Genomic DNA, 18,781 nt, shown 5'->3' on the forward strand with positions numbered 1-18,781 from the left:
GCGCAAGTTAATCAAATACGACCTTTTTACCCTCGGGCTTGACACCGCCGCCGCCCCAGGCCTGTTGATCAGCCTTCAGCTTAGCTGCCCACGATGGGTGCAGCGGTCCCTCCGGAACCTTGGGCGCGTATTGCTGCTTCTTCGAAACTATCGGCGTTTTCTTCGCACCATCGTCATCGCCGAACTTGACCTTCTTACCCTTTGCACCAGCGATTATGATGGGTGCTTGCTTACGTTTCGCTTTCCAAGACGGGTGCATATTTCTTTCCTCTTCCTCCTTCGCCCTACGCTCGGCTGCAGCTTTTTCGCGTTCGGCGATGATGTGCGCGGCGTTTGAGCCAAACTTAGCCTCCGCGATTTGACGACGCTTGCGCTGCCCCATGCGCTTTTTCACTTTTTTCTTCTTTGGTCCTAGATCTACATCCTCGACATCGTCCCCGTCCTTCGCCGATTTCGCCTGCTTTTTCGACTTTTTCGCCGCCGCCTTCGCCGCGTAAAGCTCCGCCAACGTATCCTCGCTCAAACTCGCATAGCCATCTTCACCGACGTCGGATTCGAATTCAGAATCCGATTTGGATGCACTATCCTCGTTGTCAGCATCGCGGCGAGACGTGGGCTTCGCGTGCACGACCTCCTCTTCCTCGCTCGACGACACCTCCTCTCCCGCCGCTCGCCGTTTCGCCTTTTCCTCCGCTTTGACGATGGCCAACTCGCGCTTCTGCCGTCGCTCCTGCTTCTCACGCGTCCACTCTTCGCGTTTTTGCTTCCCAACCACCGCACGATTCATTCGACCCGCGATCGCCAACAATCGTTCCTTCAGCGCATCCGTCTCCGCGCGCGTCGCCTGCGCTCGCAACAACCGCCTCGCCGCGCTCACGTATTCATTCTCCCCGACGACTTCCTTCCCTTCGCTCTCGCTCGCTTTTGCGCTCGCGGCGTCGTCGCAAATAGCGCGTAACACGTCTTGACTGTCGAAGCCGTCGCCCAAGTCCACGGCGTGCGTCGCGCGGACGGCGTTCGCGTCGCCATCCGCCGCCACCTCGCGAAATGCCAACTCGAGCGACTCTTCCACTCTCTGCGCGCACGCCGACGCGCATTGCCGAGCCAAGACGTCGATATCGACGTTACGCGTCGCGTGCAACGCGCGCTTGAGCTTATCGGCGTCCTCGGGCGCCTTGAGACGCCGGCGGAGCTTGGCTTCGTCAAAGGTTTTGGCCTTCTTCAACGCGCGTCTGAGGAGCGAGGCGCCGTGGTGGGTCTTCTTGCGCAGCTCCTCGAGCACGGTGTCGCGCGCCGTGAAGTCTCGAGCGTGACGCTTTTTGGCCCACTTGGGCCAATTTCCAGCGGGAGGCATGAAAGGTGCGCGTGTACTTGTGACGCCGCTCGGCGTCGCGCTGCTACTAAAAATTCTAAAATCGCATCTAAAACCACCGACGTTCGGATTGCTTACGAATCTCGCGAGCGAGCGAGGCGAAATCCGCCGCGTCATTTTCGAGCGAGGCTGATTTATCTTGAAGCCTGCTAAGTTTCTCTCCACGCTCGACGAGCATGTCTTTTGTTTCGTTCATTTGCGAAGTAACTTCTCGTCCATACTTGGCTCGGACTGAAGACGCGCTCCGACGCACAGGCGCGATGGCTGGCGTGGACGACGATGTCGCGAACAACTCATCGCGCTCTGCAGATTCTGTCGTCCTTTCGACCGGCGCGGGATCCTCTATGCGAGCATCTGCGAATAAGACAGCCAGGTCCGTCGTCGTGTACATCTTGCGCGTCGCTGGCGACGACGATGAGTCACGTGGTGACTGCGCGAACTTTTCTTCCAGCTTTTCAAACGCCGCCTTTGCGCGATGTCGTAGCGCTTCACTCATCGTCAGCGCTTTGGTCTTCATGGGTGTCGTCGACGCTGACGATACTTCTCGTCGAGGTGACTTGGTTTGCTGCGCGAGTTCGGGATCGTCTTCTTCCATGGCGTGTCGCGCCGCTCGCGCGGCTTCCGCGGCGCTCTCGACTTCGAGATCGATGATACAACCTTGCGCGGGAAAGCTGTCACCAAATGCTTCGAGTCGAGCGATAGACAAGCCGTCATCTGCGACGACGACGACGGCGCCGCCTCGAGAGCAACACGTCGCGTTGGCGTTGGACAACGCCGGCACCGGACCAAATACGCCGCGCATTTGCAGGGACGGCGACGCGTACGCCACCATTCTCCCAAACTCCGTCAAGGCGACGATGTGAGAACGTTTCCGTCCGTGACCGAACGCACATTCGTTTTCGCTACCGTCATCTCGAACGGCGAACGCACCGATGAGCGGCTCGTCGAGGTGTTCTTTTCGCAACGTAAATCGCTCTCCTCGAGAGCAGCCGACTGCGTGGTATACGCGCATCGAATCTTTCGCCACAGTAACGACAATGGCGGTCAGCTTTGGGTTTCCCTTAATGACGTCGTCGCTGTCGACACGGTCTTCCTCGTCCGTCGACAGCACTTTGTCTTCGTCGTCTGACGCAGACGCGTCGTCCACAGTCCACTCCGACGCGAGAAATTGATAAGCAAACGATGTCGGCGGTGTGAACCAACTTTTGGCGACGGGCGCTGGTGGAATTATATCTGACGCCGTACCATCGAGCCGAAGGAGCGAGATTGCAAGCGCCACGTCTTCTGCCGCTGACTTCGGGGTCATAGTCTTCCCAATCTGCGAACCGGTCGAAAGCGCGTGGAAACGAACGCTACAGTTTGATTCTAGAACCGCCAGGACGCACTCATCCGGAGCGTCTGGAAGCGGTAACCCAAAGTCGAAATCCGCCACGGCCGATGGCTTTCCTTCGGCAGAAGTAGGTAACGACACCGTCCACATTTTCGTTCCTCGTTGAAGATTGAGTAAGGACACACACCCTGCGACGTCGCCGACGGCGAGGAGTGTCGCCGCGGCGTTCGTTCGAACGCACGATATGGCTTTGCCAGCCGAGCTAAATCTACCGATGAGTGTGTATACCGAAGTCATACACGCCGCTGCGGAATCCGTATCGACAAAGTCGCGAGATTCACCGGCGAAAAATGCACGCTCCTCGTCAACGTTTTCGGCGTCGCTCTTGTTTAAGTTGCGCGCGTGCGTACGTACTCGCGAAGTCGCTTCGGCACCGTCGGCTGGATACTCGCGCAACGCGTATATTTCAAGGTTTCCACTCACCCGACCGACGATCAGCAAAGCACCACCGGCGTCGACGTGCAGTCTCGTGATCGAGTCGCCGTTCGGCGCGATCGCGCCACCAGACATCAATCGTCCGTCGCGATCGATGTAGATTTTCACTCCAGAACCGTCTCTGCCGAACGCGCCGACGACGATGCGCGCACGCAGCGCGGATGAAGGCGATGTCGTGTCATCGACTACGTCGCATCCACCGCTGATTGGCCATTTCGACCCTTTCCAAGCGAACGACGCGTCTACTTCATTTTCTGGAACCGCGACGCGTTTGGCGTTCTGCTCAAATGCCCGCGCGACGTCGCGCGACGTCGCGCAGATACTCGGCGCGCACGTCTTCGAAAGTGTCGGTCGCATCACCATTACTTCCTGCGGGCGCGCGATGTCGTCGCTCGAAACTCCGTAACGCACGTCGTGTAGGTGTAGCTGCGAGCCTTCGGACAGAACGCAAATCGATTCCACAGTGTCGCGATATGGCACCAACGTCGCGTCGAGCACTGGACCGAACCAAGGCAGCGCAATCGCACCCGCGCTTTCGATTCGAAACTCCCCGTCACATCGCGTCGCTCGCAAACAAATCACGGGATCTGGACACGCGATTGGCTCGCCGCCGACGCACGCGAACCACGTGGCGACGTCGCGAGCCGCGTCGTCGTCTTCGCTCACGTACGTCTTCAACGCGCGAATGGGTGTCAGCGCGCCCTTGTACGACGGATTAATCAAAACGTGCGGCACGATGCACTGCTTTTCAACGATTTCCTCCGTCATCACCGTACCCGCGCGCACTTTCCACACTCTCACGCGCCCGTCGCTGTACCCCGCGACGACGCATTCGGCGTCGAGCCACTCGGCGCACGTCAAAGACGCGTCCGTCGCCTCCGTCTCGTCCACAGCGTCGCCTCGCGGCGACGTCACCGCCACCGACCGTTGTTCGTGCAAGTGCCACAGCGCGAGCGCCCCGTCCGACCACGCGATGAGCATCATCGCTCGCTCGTCTCTTCCCGGTCGCGCGCGCACCGCCGCCACGGCGTTTCGCGTCGGCAAAACGCGCGACAACGCCCGCGACGCCGACACCCTGTACCCGCGCCTTCTCGCCACCGTGGTCTCTCCTCGCGCGTTCACTCCCAACGCGTGCACGCACACGTCCCCCCTCACCGTTCCCGTGACGAAGAAATTCGTCCCTCGCATCGCCTCGCTCGCGCAGCTCGGCTCGTCGTCGCCCGCGTCTAAATTTTCGCTCGCCAGCGACCTTCGCTCGCGCCCGTCCCACACCTCGACGTCGCCGTCTCGTCCGCATCGATACACGCGCGACGGCGCGACGTACTCTCCTCGCACCGCCTCCGACGAGCCTCCCGACGCCGACGCGAACAAGCACTCCGTCCCGCGCGCGCCGAACGCCTTCACGCCGTGTTCGCTCGCCGCGAACAGCGCGTGTTGGTCCCTCGCGTACGACACCGCGGACGTCGTGGCGTCGAATCCGTAGTGCGCCACCAAGCGCGGCGACGCTCGCGCGTCCTCGTCGCGCGCGTCCTCGTCGTCATCGCTCGCGCGCGCGCCGTCCAAGTCGATTCGAAGCGGCACGCGCGCGTACGCCTCGTCGCGCGTCTCGACCGTCGCGCGCGCCTTCGCGGTGACGCGCGCGTCTTTCACCGCGCGCTTCGCCCGTCGAAGCATCGCGCGTTTCAGCGCCGCGAATTCGCGTCCGAGGCGGGCTCGTTTTGGCGCTTCGCGGCGGTTACGACGTCGCGGCGGCGCGGTGATGTTACAACGCCTCCGTCTCCTCGCGCTATTCTGTCGTCTTCGCTCTGCGCCATCGCGCGTCTAACGCGTCGATCGCGCACGACATTTTCGCCTTCCCGAGCTTCTCGTTCACGACGTTGTGTCGCTCGCACACCCACTTCGCCAGCGCCTCGCGCGATTCGCACCTCGGCGGGTGCGCGTCGACGTCGGCTCGCAAATCCGCCCTGCACGTCGCGCACGGGTACAGGTCTCCCAGCGCGTCGAAGAACCGTCGCGCTTGCACGCGCTGCGCGTGCGTCGGTTTTTGTGGGTAATACGCCGCGATCGTGTGCATCAGCGCCCACGACGCGCGTCCCAGTTCGTCGACGTCCAGCGGCGCCGCCGTCCCCGTCCCGGCGCCTTCGTCGGCGTTCGCGTCGTCGGCGTTCGTTCGCGTCGTCGACGCGTCGCGGTGCGTCGCTTTTCGCACGGCGTCGAACAGATCGCGTCGCTTTTCGCACGCCCCGTCGTCGCACGTCGTCGACATCGTCGTATCGTCGGTGAATGCGCCGACGAATGGACGCGTCGCCGCATTCATCGCCGCATTCGTCGACGCATTCATCGAGTCCCGGAATCGCGCGCGCGTTCGCACGCGCGCGACGCTCCGCGGTCGGCGACGCGCGGACATGTCGAAGCGCCATCGCGCGAGTGGCGACGGCGCCGCGTCGCGCTCGAGCGACGACGACGACGACGACGCGGTGACGATCGGGTACCGACGCGCGCCGACGAACGATCGCGACGCGCTCTGCGCCGCGCACGTCGAGGCGCTGAACGCGCAGTTCGCGCGACACGTCGCGAAGAAGACGCGCGATGCGCCGCGGGAGTTTCTCGTCCAGGCGTGTCGGGATTACGTGACGTACGCGAACGCGATACGGAAGGAGTTTCGAGACGCGGCGGGCGCGGGCGCGGCGGCGGACGAGGCGAAACGCGGCGAAGCGAGCGCGAGCGGGGAGGCGTACGTGTGGGGACAGGGAGACAGCGCGCAACTCGGGTTGGGTGGAGACGTGGACGAGCGACGACGACCGACGCGCGTGACGACGGGCGCGATGGGGGAGGCGAGAGCGACGCGGATCGCGGCGGGCGGGACGCACACGTTGGCGTTGACGAGCGACGGCGCGTGTTACAGTTGGGGGAACAACGATAACGGTGCGCTCGGACGAGTAGTGAATAAAGACGCAGATCCGGACGCGGAGTACGCGCCGGGAAAGGTCGAGCTTCCTCTGGACGTCAAGGTGGTGATGGTGAGCACCGGCGACTCGCACGGGTGCGCGTTGACGGAGAGCGGCGAGGTGTGGGCGTGGGGGCAGTTTCGAACGACGAACGGGGCGTGGGCGTTCAACCCGAACACCCTGGACGCGCAAAAGACGTCGTTTCCATTTAAAATATACGCGCCAGCGTCGTCGAAGGAGCGCGCGAAGGCGATCGTGAGCGGCGTCGACCACGTGTTGGCGCTCTCGCGCGAGGGCGGCGTGTACTCTTGGGGATGTAGCGAGAAGGGCCGTCTCGGTAGAGTCGACGCGAGCGAGGCCGAGGACAACGAACAGGCGAGCGATGATGTGAAAAGACGATTGCTCACCCCTAGTCGCGTGGCGTTGCCGAAGAGTGGCGGAGGTATCGGATCCGCGTTTGGCGGCGAACCGGAAGTCACCGCCATCGTCGCCGGCGATTTCCATTCGTTTGCCATTTGCGCCGACGAAGACGGCTCGAAATCGGACGTCTACGGCTGGGGTTTGTCAAACTTCCACCAAGTCGGGTTGTGGGACCCCAATCCTGACTTGCGCGGGGACGAACAGGTGACGTACTTTCCGAAACGAGTTGCCTCGTTGTGCGGAAAATGCATCGTCGCGGGCGACGCCGGCGCGCACCACTCGCTATTCTTAACGGGCGACGGTAAAATCATCGCCATCGGGCGATATACCGACGGTCGATGCGGCGTTCGCGTTCCCAACGCCGCGCTCGACGGCGCGTTGGAAGAGCCTAGAGTCATCGAGGATTTGCCCGGTCGCGCGGTGAAGGTGGCGAGCGGCGACACGTGCGGCGGCGCCATCATGGAGGATGGTTCCGCCTACGTCTGGGGATCGCAGTACATCGGACAGCTCGGACTTGGTCCGCGGGAAGAGGATGCGTACACGCCAGAGAAGATGCCGTACACGAAACCGATGGCTGGCAAGGTGTTCGCCGAGCTTTCTTTCGGCGGTCAGCACGCCGCGGCGCTGTTGATCGACGCCAAGGACGACAAACCCGCGAGCAAGCGAGCTCGAGGGGCGTAGAAGATTATTCTAATAAAATCAATTGAATCACAAGTAATATACACAGCAGCGTCTACGAATCGCGCTTCTGTTCGCTGAAAAGCAGCACATACACGTTGCTAATCGCCACAAAGCTCGCGAATAAAATCAGCGCGCCGGCGACGACGACGGTTCCGACTCCCGGTTTTGCCGCGAAGGACGCGTTCGCATCGTCGCCTGATGGAAGGATGTTACCTTCCTCGTCAAAATCCTGTTCGAGAAGATCGCGAGCGGAACTCAAAAGTTCCCTCGTGACGTCGTCCAGACCATCGAGCAAATCGTCCGCCGGCTCCTCGACGTCCGCCGCGGCCTTCGACGAGCGCATCTTCGGATGCAGCAAGAGCAAGGCTGGGATCACGAACATGACGAGACTTCCGCACGTGGCACCGATGAACTCGAATACCTTTCCTAAATCTTCCACCGCGAACGCTACGAGCGTGGTGAAGACGACGAACGCGAACGTTTGCGTCGCGTGACGAGTCACCGGCGCTTGTCCCGGCGCGCACACCTCCCAACCAAACGCCTCCGCAAGTAAGTCGTCCAAAGCCGCGCGCGCGGCGTGATGATTCACCGGAAACGATGCGACGGCGCTGAAGCCCATGAAGATTGTCGCCACCATCATGGCTTTGTCATCCTTGCCGTAGCTATCTAGGACGTTAGACGTCACGTTTGGATGCGACACGTACGCGAACTCGCCCACGAGGAGGTAGCCCCAAAAGCACGCGCCGACGGCGAGCGCGATGACGGTGTACATTCGACTGAGGCGTCGCGCCTCGGTGGCTTGCCTAGCGTCGCCATCGATAGGTTCGATGTCGTCTTCGAAATGCGGTTCAGGGGCGGAATCTGCCGATAGCTCGGAGAAAATCGCCAAGACTTGAATATGGCACTGAAACGCGAAGACGACGATGGGCACGGCGGAGATGGAATCGGTGTTGAATTTGAAAGCCACGGCTTTGGCGTCATCACCGCCAGAAGTGCGGGTCATTCCTTTGCACGTGATCGTCGCGGCGGTGTACGCGAGCGAAACCAGGGCTACCGCACTCGCCGGTGCCAACCGACTCATCTCTCGAAGTAAGCTCAGCGGCGTCACCAAAAACGTCGCTCCGACGGCGATGGCGAATCGTCGACTTCCCCACCACGCGCTCGACCCCGCGCTGGCGACCGCGCTCATCACTTTCGCGTACGAATCACCGATGATGATCAAATATGCCACGCACGATCCGAACAAGTACACCACCAACGTCCCGCTCACGAATCGAGACGCGCGAGTTCCGAACGCGTCGCGCACCAAGCCTTGATACGACGTGGACTCGAACGCCGATCCCGCTCGCACGAGCACGACGAGCGTGTACGCGACGAGTAGCGCGGCGATGAGTACGACAATTCCACCACCGACGGTGCCGAACTTACTCACCGCGAACGGCGTCGCCAGCACTCCCGCGCCGATGGCGCAGTTCGCGAGCGTCGCCGTCGACCCGGAGACGTTGCCTCGCCGCTTCGCCCGACCGTCAGTTTCACCGACGAGCGCCGAGCTCGCGAGCGCGCTCATGGCGCTCGAAATCATGTGCTCGAGCTCGCTCTCGGCGTGCGCGGCGTCGTGCGCGTCCGTGGTGTCGCTCGACATTGGCGTTCGCTCGGGACAAAGATCTTCAACTCGACCCTCCGAGCTTGCGTTCGTGCGCGTTTTGGCGTTGTACTCGCTCACCCCGCACGCTTTGCGCCAACGTTAACGTCACAAGCGTACCCGAAGCGCAGAAGCCCAAGATCCAAAGCGTCGCGCGATCGCTCAGCGCCATAAGCCAGGTTGTGCGGGACTTTAAACGACGGGACGCGAGACGCCGGCGCGAGACGCGAGAACGATCGAGATCGACGTTTAAACGCGGCGACGTTACAACGACTACGAAAGGTGGGTGGCTAACGCAGCAACGTGGACGCGATGGACTGAATCTCTCGCGGATTGCCGTTCGTCAGCGCTTTCATCGCCGCGACGGTTTGCTCGTCGACGACGGCTTTGACGATTCCGGCAGCCTTGTACTCGCGAAGGATGGTCGCGATTTCATCGGTGTTGAATCGCGGCGTCTCCACTGTAACGACGGTCGAGGACCCCAGTTCGTCCGGCAGCGACTGTTCGGTGTTCGATTTGGAAACACCGACGGAGTGAGACGCCGCCGTGACGGCGACGTGCCTCGCGTCTTCGTCGCACGCCGAGTCCACGGTTTCGATTACCGCGCGCGCCAAACGCAGACTTTTCGCGGGAATATTCTTTCTAGACCTCGGTCCGGTGACCTCATGCATGTCGGACGGCCCGAATAGCGCATTGTACTGATCGACGACGAACATGACTTTCCCGTCGCCGTTCTTCGCGAGCGCTCTCAGCTCATTCAACACCACGAGCGCGCAGTCGACAGCTATTTCCGGATCGGTCGAACCCGCTTTTGCGTAGTCGAATAAGTTCATTTCCGCGCTCGCCTTGGGCTTGGCGTCCGCCTCGGGCGCGTCGGCCGCATCCTTGGATTTTTTTCCGCGGCTCTTCTTCGGCGCGTTTTCATCCTTGAGCGTCACCCCCTTAACCTTCACGGACTTTAACACGCTCTCGTTCGCCGCGTTGGCGATGTGTTGCAACAGCCGCATCGCGCAATCGGGCGTTTCCCACAGTCCATCGCAACCTTCCTTCGTACTCTTGCTAAAGTAGCTCAACCTCGTGAGCTCTAAACCATCCGGGACGTACGCGACGACCCACCCATCGGCGCGCGCGCGCATGACCAACCGCGCCAACGCCACACTCTTACCGCTACCTCTAGATCCCCGAACGTCCACGCGCCTGTGCGAAGTGGTCGCCTCTTGCAGCGCGTCGTCGCTGGCTCTCGCCATCAAACGTCTCGCCGCCGTCTTCGCCCCGCGCTTTCCATCGCCACGCTCGGCCGCGCCCTTGGTCTGATTCGCAAACGTAAACGCCGCCGTCAACGCTTTCACGCTGGAGATCTCCGGCAGCAGCGTCGCCACGGCGTCGTCGTCGATGTCGTACACGTTTCCGGCGTTCGCCGCCGCCGACGCGAACCCTCGCGCCGCGCTCGCGACGTCCCGTCCGGGCGCGATCGCGCGCGCGCCGCGTCCGAGCGCGATCGCGCGCGCGCCGCTCGAGGCCACGCTCGCGCTCGCGCCGGCGGTATCGCTCGCGGAACGCACGCCGCGCGCGCGAACGAACCCGATCGCGTTCGTCGACGACGCCGGTGACGAGAGCGCGTCGACGCGCGTCGACGCGTCGGTGATGGAAGAGGCGCGCGCCGACGACGAGGATGACGAAGCGATGAACACGCCGCGACATCGCGAGCTCGCGCGCAACATCGCGGAAGCGAATCGATCGATCGAGCGCGTCGTTGTGACGTTTCTCGCCCGCGAACTGCGCGGCTTCGCGGCGGGTTCGGCGCGACGCGTGGAGGAGAGAATCGACGCGGTCGAGGACGTCGTGCGATGAGATGTGCGTGCGATCAATGCGCTACAACGCCTTTTCGCTATCTTCGCCCGGATACGCCTCGACGAATCCATCGAGCGTGCTCTGCACGCTCGCGCGGACCTCGGGCGACATTCTGTCGTGGTACAAGACGCCGTCTAAATGGTCGTACTCGTGCTGGAACACGCGCGCCTCGAACCCTTCGAGGGTCATTTTGAATTTTTTACCCTTCAAGTTTTGCGCTTCGATTTGAACGCCGATCGGGCGCTGCGCGCGTGAATCGAGGAAGAGCGAAGCGGTCAGTCTCGCGCGACGCAAAATCTCCCGACGCCGACGGCGGCGGCGGCGCGTCAGAGTTAGCCTCGCGTATTAGCTCACATTTCTCCGCACGACCCGCACGCGGGTCTCGGATTAGCGTATATTTATGTTTTGATCGTCATCGGCTCTCTCGTCTCGCGCGTGACGCGACAATCGCGCGCGGCGCCGTCGCTCGATACGCACCTCGACGTCGGCGTACATCTTCGGAAAGCTCAAGCACCCTTCCTCGAACAAATCCTTCTCCTTGGAAAACTTCACTATTTCCGGGTTACACAACACCACTTCTCGCCCCTGTCCTGGCTCTCCCGCCTCGTTGTACACCATCATTCGATAATTCACACCCACCTGCGGCGCCGCCAATCCGCAGCCGACGGTTTCGTACATAATCTTAAACATCGCCTTGCTCAACCGTTCCAAATTTTTATCGAACGTCTCCACGGGCGCGTTCTTCGCCCGCAGGCACTTCGCCGGGTACTTCGCGATCGCCAGCGGTTCGCTCCATCGAACGCTCTTCGCGTCCTCGTCGTCGCCCTTCGTCCCCTCGCCCTCGCGACTCAAGTTTTCCACCTCGCCGAACAAGAAACCCTTCTTCTTCCCGCGCGCGACGACCGCGGCGCCGCGCCGCGTCGTCGTCGTCGTCACCCTCGACGAGCACGACGCCACTTTACACGCGCACCGCGTCATCATGATCGATCGATCGACGCCCCGGCGTCGCGCGCTCGTGTGACGCGCGAACGTCTGATGTCGCGCGGGGTTCGGTTCCACACGGACCTTCTTTTGGTTCGACGTGCGAATCCACGGTTCTTGACTCGACGCGAGTCTCAGTATACGAGTCTCCGCCCTAATCAGGCATCCGACGGCGTCCGAGGCCGCGCGCGTCGCGCGACGTCGCCGCACTCGACGACGAGCGACGACGAACGATGTTCGCCTCCATCGCCGCCAACGCCTCCGCGGCCGTGCACGCCAAGGTACGCGCGAACGCGCGAACGCGCGAACGCGCTCGGCGACGCGACGCGTCGTCTCGAGCGACGCCGCGACGGACGCGCGCCGAGCGTCGCGATGGGGTTTCGACGCGCGCGCGCGATGGGGACGCGGCGCGCGGGGGATGGGACGCGTCGCGCGCGCGCGCGCGCGCGAACGGTCGAGAATAATTTTACGCGCGGTGCGCGCGCGCGCGATGGAGGATCGCGCGCGCGCGAGGGCGTCGTCGAGGCGCGCGACGACGTCGGATAAACCCCGAGGGCGGGCGAGGGCGAGGCGACGACGCGCGGCGATGCCGACGACGACGAGCGAGGGGGGACGACGAGCGCGCGAACGATGACTGACGGATGAATTGTGTTTTCGACATCACGCAGCGCACGCAATTTTCGGGCGCTTCCGTCAAGCCCGCGCGGGCGGTGACCATGGTGCGTGTCGCGACGGATGCGCGTGGGGTGAATAGGGTTTCCATCGCCCCGAGCGCGCGGAGTCGAGAACGCGCGAGCGAGCGAGCGTGGTGCGAACGAAGACTGACGAATGCGCGCGGGATCTTTGACGATGAACAGCCCGTCGCGCAACGACGCGGTGATTTGTGCGTGCGCGCGGCGCGCGTCGCCGGGGTTGAGATTCCAAACAACAAGAGATGCGAGACGGCGTTGACGTACGTGTACGGCATCGGCGAAACGAGCGCCAAGGCGATCATGGCGGCGACTGGTTTGGAGAACAAGCGTTTGCGTGAATTCTCTGAGCAGGAACTCACGCAATTGCGCGAAGAGGTGGAGAAGTACCAGATTGAGGGTGAACTCAGACGCTTCATTACGATGAACATCAAGCGCTTGAAGGAGATTCAGTGCCACCGGGGTAAGATGCACATTCGCAACTTGCCGGTGCGTGGTCAGCGAACCAAGACGAACGCGCGCACGCGCAAGGGTAAGGTTAAGACCGTGGCTGGCAAGAAGAAGTAAATTATCTTGTCAGTAGCGGCGACGGGGAGAGGAAATTTAGACATTTCGCCTGTATCTGGGGAGCGTTTGTAGTTGGCGCGCGTTCGTAAGTTTTAATCAAACACAATAACGCCATTCTTTAAAACTACGGACTATACTATTAATGCCTTGGAAACGAACGCGTCATCTTTCCCTGGGCGCCGCCGCGTAGGCGGCGTGCGCGCGCTTGAGGGAGAGGCCGCCGCGTTTTCTCGCAGACGTCGCATCGAACTCGCTCGCGCGACCGAGGAGTTCGGACTGTAAAGTCCTTCGATGCTGAGCCGAGCGCTCTAAGCGCTCGCTTACGTCGCGCAGCTCCGTTTCGAGATCTTTGATTCGTCGTACGTCTTCCGGACGCGACTCTCGCTTTTCGTACATCGCTCGCCACTTTGAGATTTCGGCGCGAGACGCCGAGAGCGCCTCATTCGCCACTTTCGCCGCCGATTCGTTCACGTCTTGCATGCGCGTGATGGTGATTTTGTGTTCTTTGCGCATCGAGTCGATCTCACTTTCGTGCGCGTACGCCGTAGCCACCGCGGCATCGCGCGACTTCTCCACGTCCATTGCTCGCTCGAGCTCCGCCGCGCCGAGCTCTTCTCTCGCTCGACGAAGTTGACTTCGCAAACTCTCGCGCTCGAGCTCGAGCGTCGTGCTCACTGCGATGCACGATTCGAGCTTAGTCTCGTACTCGCGCTCGAGACGTTCGAGATCTCTCGCGTACTCGTCCGTCGCGCATTTCAATTCCTGCGCCTGGTTTGCCGCCGCCTTTTCCGCGCGATCCGCCTCGCGCGCGTCGTGTTGCGCCTCCACCTCGCGCACGGCCAATCGAACGGCCTCAGCCATGGAATGTTTCAGCTGCTTCGCGTGTTCCTCGTCCATCATCTCTACGCGCTCACGATGCGAAGCCGTGAGGCGCTCGATTTCGCAAACGTGCGTCGCGCTGAGCGACTCGAGACGATGATTACAGTCTGCTTGCAGCTCACTCACCGCGCGATCACGCTCGAATGCCATGGTTTCTAATTGTTTGGCGTGTTGTCGGTTGATGTCGTCGATCTCTTCGCGCAACTCGCGCTCGTTTGCATGATACGCTTCGGATACGTTTGCCACCGCGCGCGCGACGTCGCCTTTCGCCTTCATCTCCATCTCAGTCATCAAGCGCTCCATGGCACTCTCGTGCGTGCGATGAGATTCTTCAATCGCAATCTGAACGTTCTCTTTCGTCTTGCGTTCCCAAAGAGCGTTCGTGCGGTTGATCTCGTCCCTCAGCTTTTGGTCGGCGAAGGATCGCTCGGATTCGTACTCGAGCTCTCGCTCGCTCATTTTCTTCTCCAATTTGTGCGTCAACGCCTCTACAGCGTTTAAAGCAAGTTTTGAGTCACGTATTTGATCGACCAGATGAGTCTCTTTAGCCTCCGCGCTTGACTTGATGCGTTCCATCTCAGCCGAGAGCGTTTGATGCCGCGCTTCGTACGTTTCCACGACGTCGTTCGCTTTAGATTCCCGCGATGTCGCGCACTCGAGCGAGCTTTCCAATCGCAGTTTCTCGTCTTTCCATTCGTTTTCTTTCCGTAACCACGCCGCGTTGAGCGCGCTGATCGCTTCCTCGTGTCGCGATTCCGCCACGTCGGCGCGCTCGGCGAATTCAGCTAACGCGCGCGCGTGATTCGCAGAATGTTCGACTTCCATCGCCTTAATGCGAGCTTCGTACGAATTCACGAGTTCGTTTGTTTCAGACTCAGCCTTTTCATTTCGCTCCTCCAAATCGCTCAACAGTTTTTTCAGTCTTTCCTCACCGTCTCTCGTAGCCAACTCGACGACGCTTTCGTTGCGCCGAATCGTCGCGCGCAAGTCGTAAATCGTTTCCTCCAACTCGTGCACGTGCTCCGCATGCGCCGTGCTCATCGCTGCTTGCGATTGTTGTTCGGTTTCAATGTTTTCGCGCAGTTTCGTACGCTCTTCGATGCTCGTCGCGTACGCCTCTTGCGACTCACTTAATTTCCGCGCGAGATCAATCTCGCTCGCAATGAGACGATCCAAGCGTGCGCGCATGTCGCCGATCGTCGCAGTTTTATTCGTCAACTCCGTTCGCAGACCGATCACGGTCTTTTCGCGCTCATTCGCGCTCGCACTTAGCTCGTCCAGCGATCGGCGACAGGTTTCGTGCGCTCTTTGCGTGCATTCGAGTTCCGATGCCGTCTCGGCGAGCGATTTCTCCACGAACTCGTACGCCGATCTTTGCCTATCGTACTTTTCGCGCGCCAAAGCACGTTCACGATCGAGCGAGTCTTTGTGGTCCTTTTGAACGCGTTCTAGCTCGATGGTTTTGTCGCACATTTCCTTCTTGACGCGTTCTACGCGCGCCTCGGCCTCGGCGTTGACTTTCTCCATCTCTGCCGCGTGCGCCGCGCGCAACGCTTCGATTTCTCGCGCGAATTCTTTCTCCATTTGGCCGCGTTCGTTGCGTTCGAAACGTAAATCGTTCATAAGCTCTTCTTCGACGGCTCGAGCGTTCTCCACGATGCGCATTCGCGCCTCCATCTCCGCTCGAAGCGCCTCTTCGCGCGCTCTCTCCGTCGCCTCGCGATCGCGCTCGCAAGCCGCCTTCACGGTTGCGATTCTCACCTTGGTCTGCGCCTCGCGATTCTCATCTCGCGTCCGAAACTCTTTCGCCGCGAGTCTTAGCCGCGATTTCATCGCCGCCGTCACCTCCCTTCGCTCCTCGTTCGCGCACAATCGCATCGCGTCCGCCACCGCGCTTCGCGCCAACGCCCCGCGAGCGTCATCCTCGGCTCGTTCGCGCGCGCTCGCCTCTCTGTATATCGCGTTCGATGCCTCGTATCGCGTCAGCGCGATATCTCGCGCGAATGACTCCAGCGCGCTCGCTTTTTCCCGTTCGTGCGCGTCGCACGCCGTGTGCAGTTCGCACACCACCTCGGTTAATCGAGCAATTTTACGCGACGCCGCGGCGACGTCGCTCGAGTCGTCGTTCGCGTCGCCGTGGACTTGCATCGTCGATCGTCGACGGGACGGGGTCGAGATCGCGCGTTCGAGACGACGTCGCTCTCGAGTTCGCGCGCCGCGACGCGCGTCGGTGTGTGTCGCGCGTCCCGTCGAGTCAACAAGTTGTTTGTTGACTCGCGCGAGACACGAACCGTCACGAAAGCGGGCCGAGACGCGTCCAGACGTCGGCGCGAGACACGACGACGCGATGACGAGCGATGGCGCCGCGCCGACGACGCCGAACGAAGACGAGCTCGCGCTCCGCGAACCTCTCGTCGGTGGAGCGACCGCGATCGAGTCGGGGTACGACAGCGACGTCGACGTTCCCGCGGACGCCTCGGCGTCCGTGCCCGAGGCGAGAAGAGAGGAAGAACCGACGACACCAGCCACGCCACCGCGACGAGTGAACTTTCGAGGGTTCACCGCGCGCACGCAGTCGTTGTATCTCGGCACGGAACGAACGTTGAGTACGCAAACGACGGATTCGGGCGCCCCGGAGGACGCGGTGGAGAGTTTGGATTTTGCCGACGTCGATTCCCATTGGGCGCGGCGCGCGCGCGGACGCGGCGTCTTCTCCAAAGTTTCGGCGAAGTGGATCGTGGCGGCGTTCATCGGTGTCGGTGTCGGTACGATTGCGTTTCTCATCGATGTCTCGGTGCTCTATGCATACCGAGGTCGCGGGAAGCTGTTCGAAGTGTGTCGCCGACGCGTCCATCTGGCGTTGGCGATGTTTGCGTACGGCGGTGTCGGCGTCGCACTCGCCGCGATCGCTGGGGCTCTCACGACGTACGTCGCGCCGCGAGCCAAGGGTGCAGGGGTGCACTACGTCATGGCAATGTTGAACGGAATATACATTCCGAAAGCGTTCGATGCGTCGACGCTTTGGGTTAAAGCTGTAGCCACGATCGCTGCGGTATCGTCAGGACTTATGATCGGTCCGGAAGGGCCATTGGTACATGTGGGCGCTGCTATTGCGATGCAATTTACGCACGGAGCGTCTTCTGGTATGGCGGACCTCTTTCAATCGGACCTCGACCGCTCTGACTTCATATCCGCGGGCGCTGCGGCCGGGATCGCCGCCGCGTTTGGCGCGCCCATCGGCGGGGTATTGTTTTCGTTGGAGGAAGCGAGCACGTTTTGGAGAGAGAGCACGACGCGCCGCGCGCTGTTTTCGGCGAGCATCGCCACTTTTGTCCTCGCACTGGCTCGCGCGGTGTTTCTGGAAGGATCGGCGGCTTCAGAACATACGCAAATGAAAAATCCTGGCTTGCTTCGTGTGGGCGATTTCGATTCGACGTACTTTTTGATAGAGCTGCCGTTCTACGCCGCCCTCGCCGGCACGTGCGGTGTGATCTCAGGCATCGTGACAAAGTCAATCATCTTTGTGTCCACCAACTACACCCCGCAGCGAAACGAACGTCGGCTTGCGCAAGTCGTTCTTGTCTCCCTGGCGTGCGTCGTAATGTTTTTCGGCGTCGCCGCCGCAGGAAAGTGCGTGACAGAGACCCCCGGTGAAGTGTCGAGATGGAGTGAAGCGTCGATACGATTGTGGTGCGCCGAAGGTGAATACGCGGACTTGGGTTCGATTCTACTGGGCAACAAAAACGATGTCATCGCCTGGGTCCTCGGGTCGCCGGCAAAGGCGCACACTTTACACGCGTTGCTACTATCTTTCGCGACGACGCTCATCTCTCTGATCATGGCTGCGAACCTTTTCGTACCCGCTGGGCTGTTCATGCCCACAATTCTGTGGGGTTCGTTGCTCGGGCGAGCGGCGGCAATCGTCGTCGAGCACTCTTTGAGCCCGCTCGGCGATTTACGCGTGAATCCACACGCGTACGCGCTCGTCGGCGCCACCGCCGCGCTTGCTGGCACGTTTCGAGCCACGATTTCCGTCGTAATCATCGTGTTAGAGGGCGTCGGGAAGAGTGCGTTTCTATTCCCGCTCCTCATCGCCGTTGCGGGCGCAAATTTGGCGTCGCGACTATTTGGGGCGAGTCTTTACGAGGAACAACTCGTGCGCTCGAAGATTCCATTTTTGCACGCCAAGCCGCCGAAAGCGCTCCTGGACGACTCCATCACAGCCTTCGATGTGTGCGCGCGCGACGTCGTCGCTTTCAAGGCGATCGAAAAAGTGAGTGCGATCGAAGAAGCTTTGGCCCAAACGACGCACAACGGATTCCCGATTCTCAGCGCGAAAGGCAAACGCGTCATCGGCGTCATCCTTCGCAAGCAACTGCTCGTGCTCTTATCTCGCCGAGCGTTCGTGGAGAATCTCGTCCACGCGCCCGTGTTGAACTCATCAGCCATGGAAGAAGGTCACGACGACGACTCCGTGCTCGGCGGCCGAACGCCCGACGACGTCGTTTCGCTTCGCGTCGCCGAGTATTGCGCCGAGCTCACCAGAGTCATGCGAGGCTTCCATCATCGTTCGAGCAGTTCTCGTCACGGTCGTCGCGCTGAGTCTTCCATCATCGCTCGACTCGGTCTCACCGACGTCGAGCGCGAGCGTCGTTGCGATCTGGGCGTCTTCATGGCGTTATCTCCCGCCTCCATCGCCGCCGACGCGCGCGCGAGAGACGCGTACGTCCTCTTCACTCGTCTCAGTCTTCGCCATCTGTGCGTCGTCGACGCCGCCACCGGCGCCATTCGCGGCATCATCACTCGTCACGATTTGTTCGACGCCGCGGAATCTGTCGATCGCTCGCTTCATCACTCCGTTTCGTCTTCTTCGATTTTGTTGTAACTCCCGATCGCTCGCTTCATCACTCCGTTTCGTCTTCTTCG

The 18,781-nt window shown here is 61.3% G+C and overlaps 9 protein-coding genes across 9 annotated transcripts; 3 read left to right on the forward strand and 6 right to left on the reverse strand.

The window, feature by feature from the left end:
* Positions 1 to 7: 7 nt before the first annotated feature.
* On the reverse strand, positions 8 to 4,871 carry OSTLU_14831 (predicted protein; the record flags this gene model as incomplete). Its single annotated transcript, XM_001417063.1, has 2 exons — positions 8 to 1,421; positions 1,594 to 4,871. The coding sequence occupies 2 exons, from the start codon at positions 4,869 to 4,871 to the stop codon at positions 8 to 10; spliced, it is 4,692 nt and encodes a 1,563-aa protein (XP_001417100.1).
* Positions 4,872 to 5,034: 163 nt separating this feature from the next.
* Positions 5,035 to 5,313, reverse strand: OSTLU_8592 (predicted protein; the record flags this gene model as incomplete). The annotated part of the gene is made up of 1 exon (XM_001417064.1): positions 5,035 to 5,313. A coding segment is annotated over one exon (279 nt), but the record flags the coding sequence as incomplete, so codon positions are not given.
* Positions 5,314 to 5,537: 224 nt separating this feature from the next.
* On the forward strand, positions 5,538 to 7,246 carry OSTLU_48985 (predicted protein; the record flags this gene model as incomplete). The annotated part of the gene is made up of 1 exon (XM_001416767.1): positions 5,538 to 7,246. The coding sequence occupies exon 1, from the start codon at positions 5,603 to 5,605 to the stop codon at positions 7,244 to 7,246; it is 1,644 nt and encodes a 547-aa protein (XP_001416804.1). The 5' UTR covers positions 5,538 to 5,602.
* A 47-nt stretch (positions 7,247 to 7,293) lies between these two features.
* Positions 7,294 to 9,016, reverse strand: OSTLU_30899 (AAAP family transporter: amino acid). The gene has a single exon (XM_001417065.1). The coding sequence runs from the start codon at positions 8,886 to 8,888 to the stop codon at positions 7,299 to 7,301; it is 1,590 nt and encodes a 529-aa protein (XP_001417102.1). The 5' UTR covers positions 8,889 to 9,016; the 3' UTR covers positions 7,294 to 7,298.
* A 162-nt stretch (positions 9,017 to 9,178) lies between these two features.
* Positions 9,179 to 10,635, reverse strand: OSTLU_24326 (predicted protein; the record flags this gene model as incomplete). The annotated part of the gene is made up of 1 exon (XM_001417066.1): positions 9,179 to 10,635. Exon 1 carries the CDS (start codon positions 10,607 to 10,609, stop codon positions 9,179 to 9,181), a length of 1,431 nt encoding a protein of 476 aa, XP_001417103.1. The 5' UTR covers positions 10,610 to 10,635.
* A 125-nt stretch (positions 10,636 to 10,760) lies between these two features.
* On the reverse strand, positions 10,761 to 11,717 carry PDF1B (Peptide deformylase, organellar; the record flags this gene model as incomplete). Its single annotated transcript, XM_001417067.1, has 2 exons — positions 10,761 to 10,982; positions 11,217 to 11,717. 2 exons carry the CDS (start codon positions 11,715 to 11,717, stop codon positions 10,761 to 10,763), a joined length of 723 nt encoding a protein of 240 aa, XP_001417104.1.
* An 899-nt stretch (positions 11,718 to 12,616) lies between these two features.
* Positions 12,617 to 12,976, forward strand: PRPS13 (Plastid ribosomal protein S13 small ribosomal subunit; the record flags this gene model as incomplete). The annotated part of the gene is made up of 1 exon (XM_001416768.2): positions 12,617 to 12,976. A coding segment is annotated over one exon (360 nt), but the record flags the coding sequence as incomplete, so codon positions are not given.
* A 162-nt stretch (positions 12,977 to 13,138) lies between these two features.
* Positions 13,139 to 15,733, reverse strand: OSTLU_30903 (predicted protein; the record flags this gene model as incomplete). The annotated part of the gene is made up of 1 exon (XM_001417068.1): positions 13,139 to 15,733. The coding sequence occupies one exon, from the start codon at positions 15,731 to 15,733 to the stop codon at positions 13,139 to 13,141; it is 2,595 nt and encodes an 864-aa protein (XP_001417105.1).
* Positions 15,734 to 16,202: 469 nt separating this feature from the next.
* Positions 16,203 to 18,740, forward strand: OSTLU_34455 (ClC family transporter: chloride ion channel; the record flags this gene model as incomplete). The annotated part of the gene is made up of 2 exons (XM_001416769.1): positions 16,203 to 18,329; positions 18,459 to 18,740. 2 exons carry the CDS (start codon positions 16,203 to 16,205, stop codon positions 18,738 to 18,740), a joined length of 2,409 nt encoding a protein of 802 aa, XP_001416806.1.
* Positions 18,741 to 18,781: the final 41 nt, after the last annotated feature.

The sequence above is a fragment of the Ostreococcus lucimarinus genome, chromosome 3 (genome assembly GCF_000092065.1).
Source record: "Ostreococcus lucimarinus CCE9901 chromosome 3, complete sequence".
In the NCBI taxonomy this organism is placed as follows: Eukaryota; Viridiplantae; Chlorophyta; class Mamiellophyceae; order Mamiellales; family Bathycoccaceae; genus Ostreococcus; species Ostreococcus sp. 'lucimarinus'.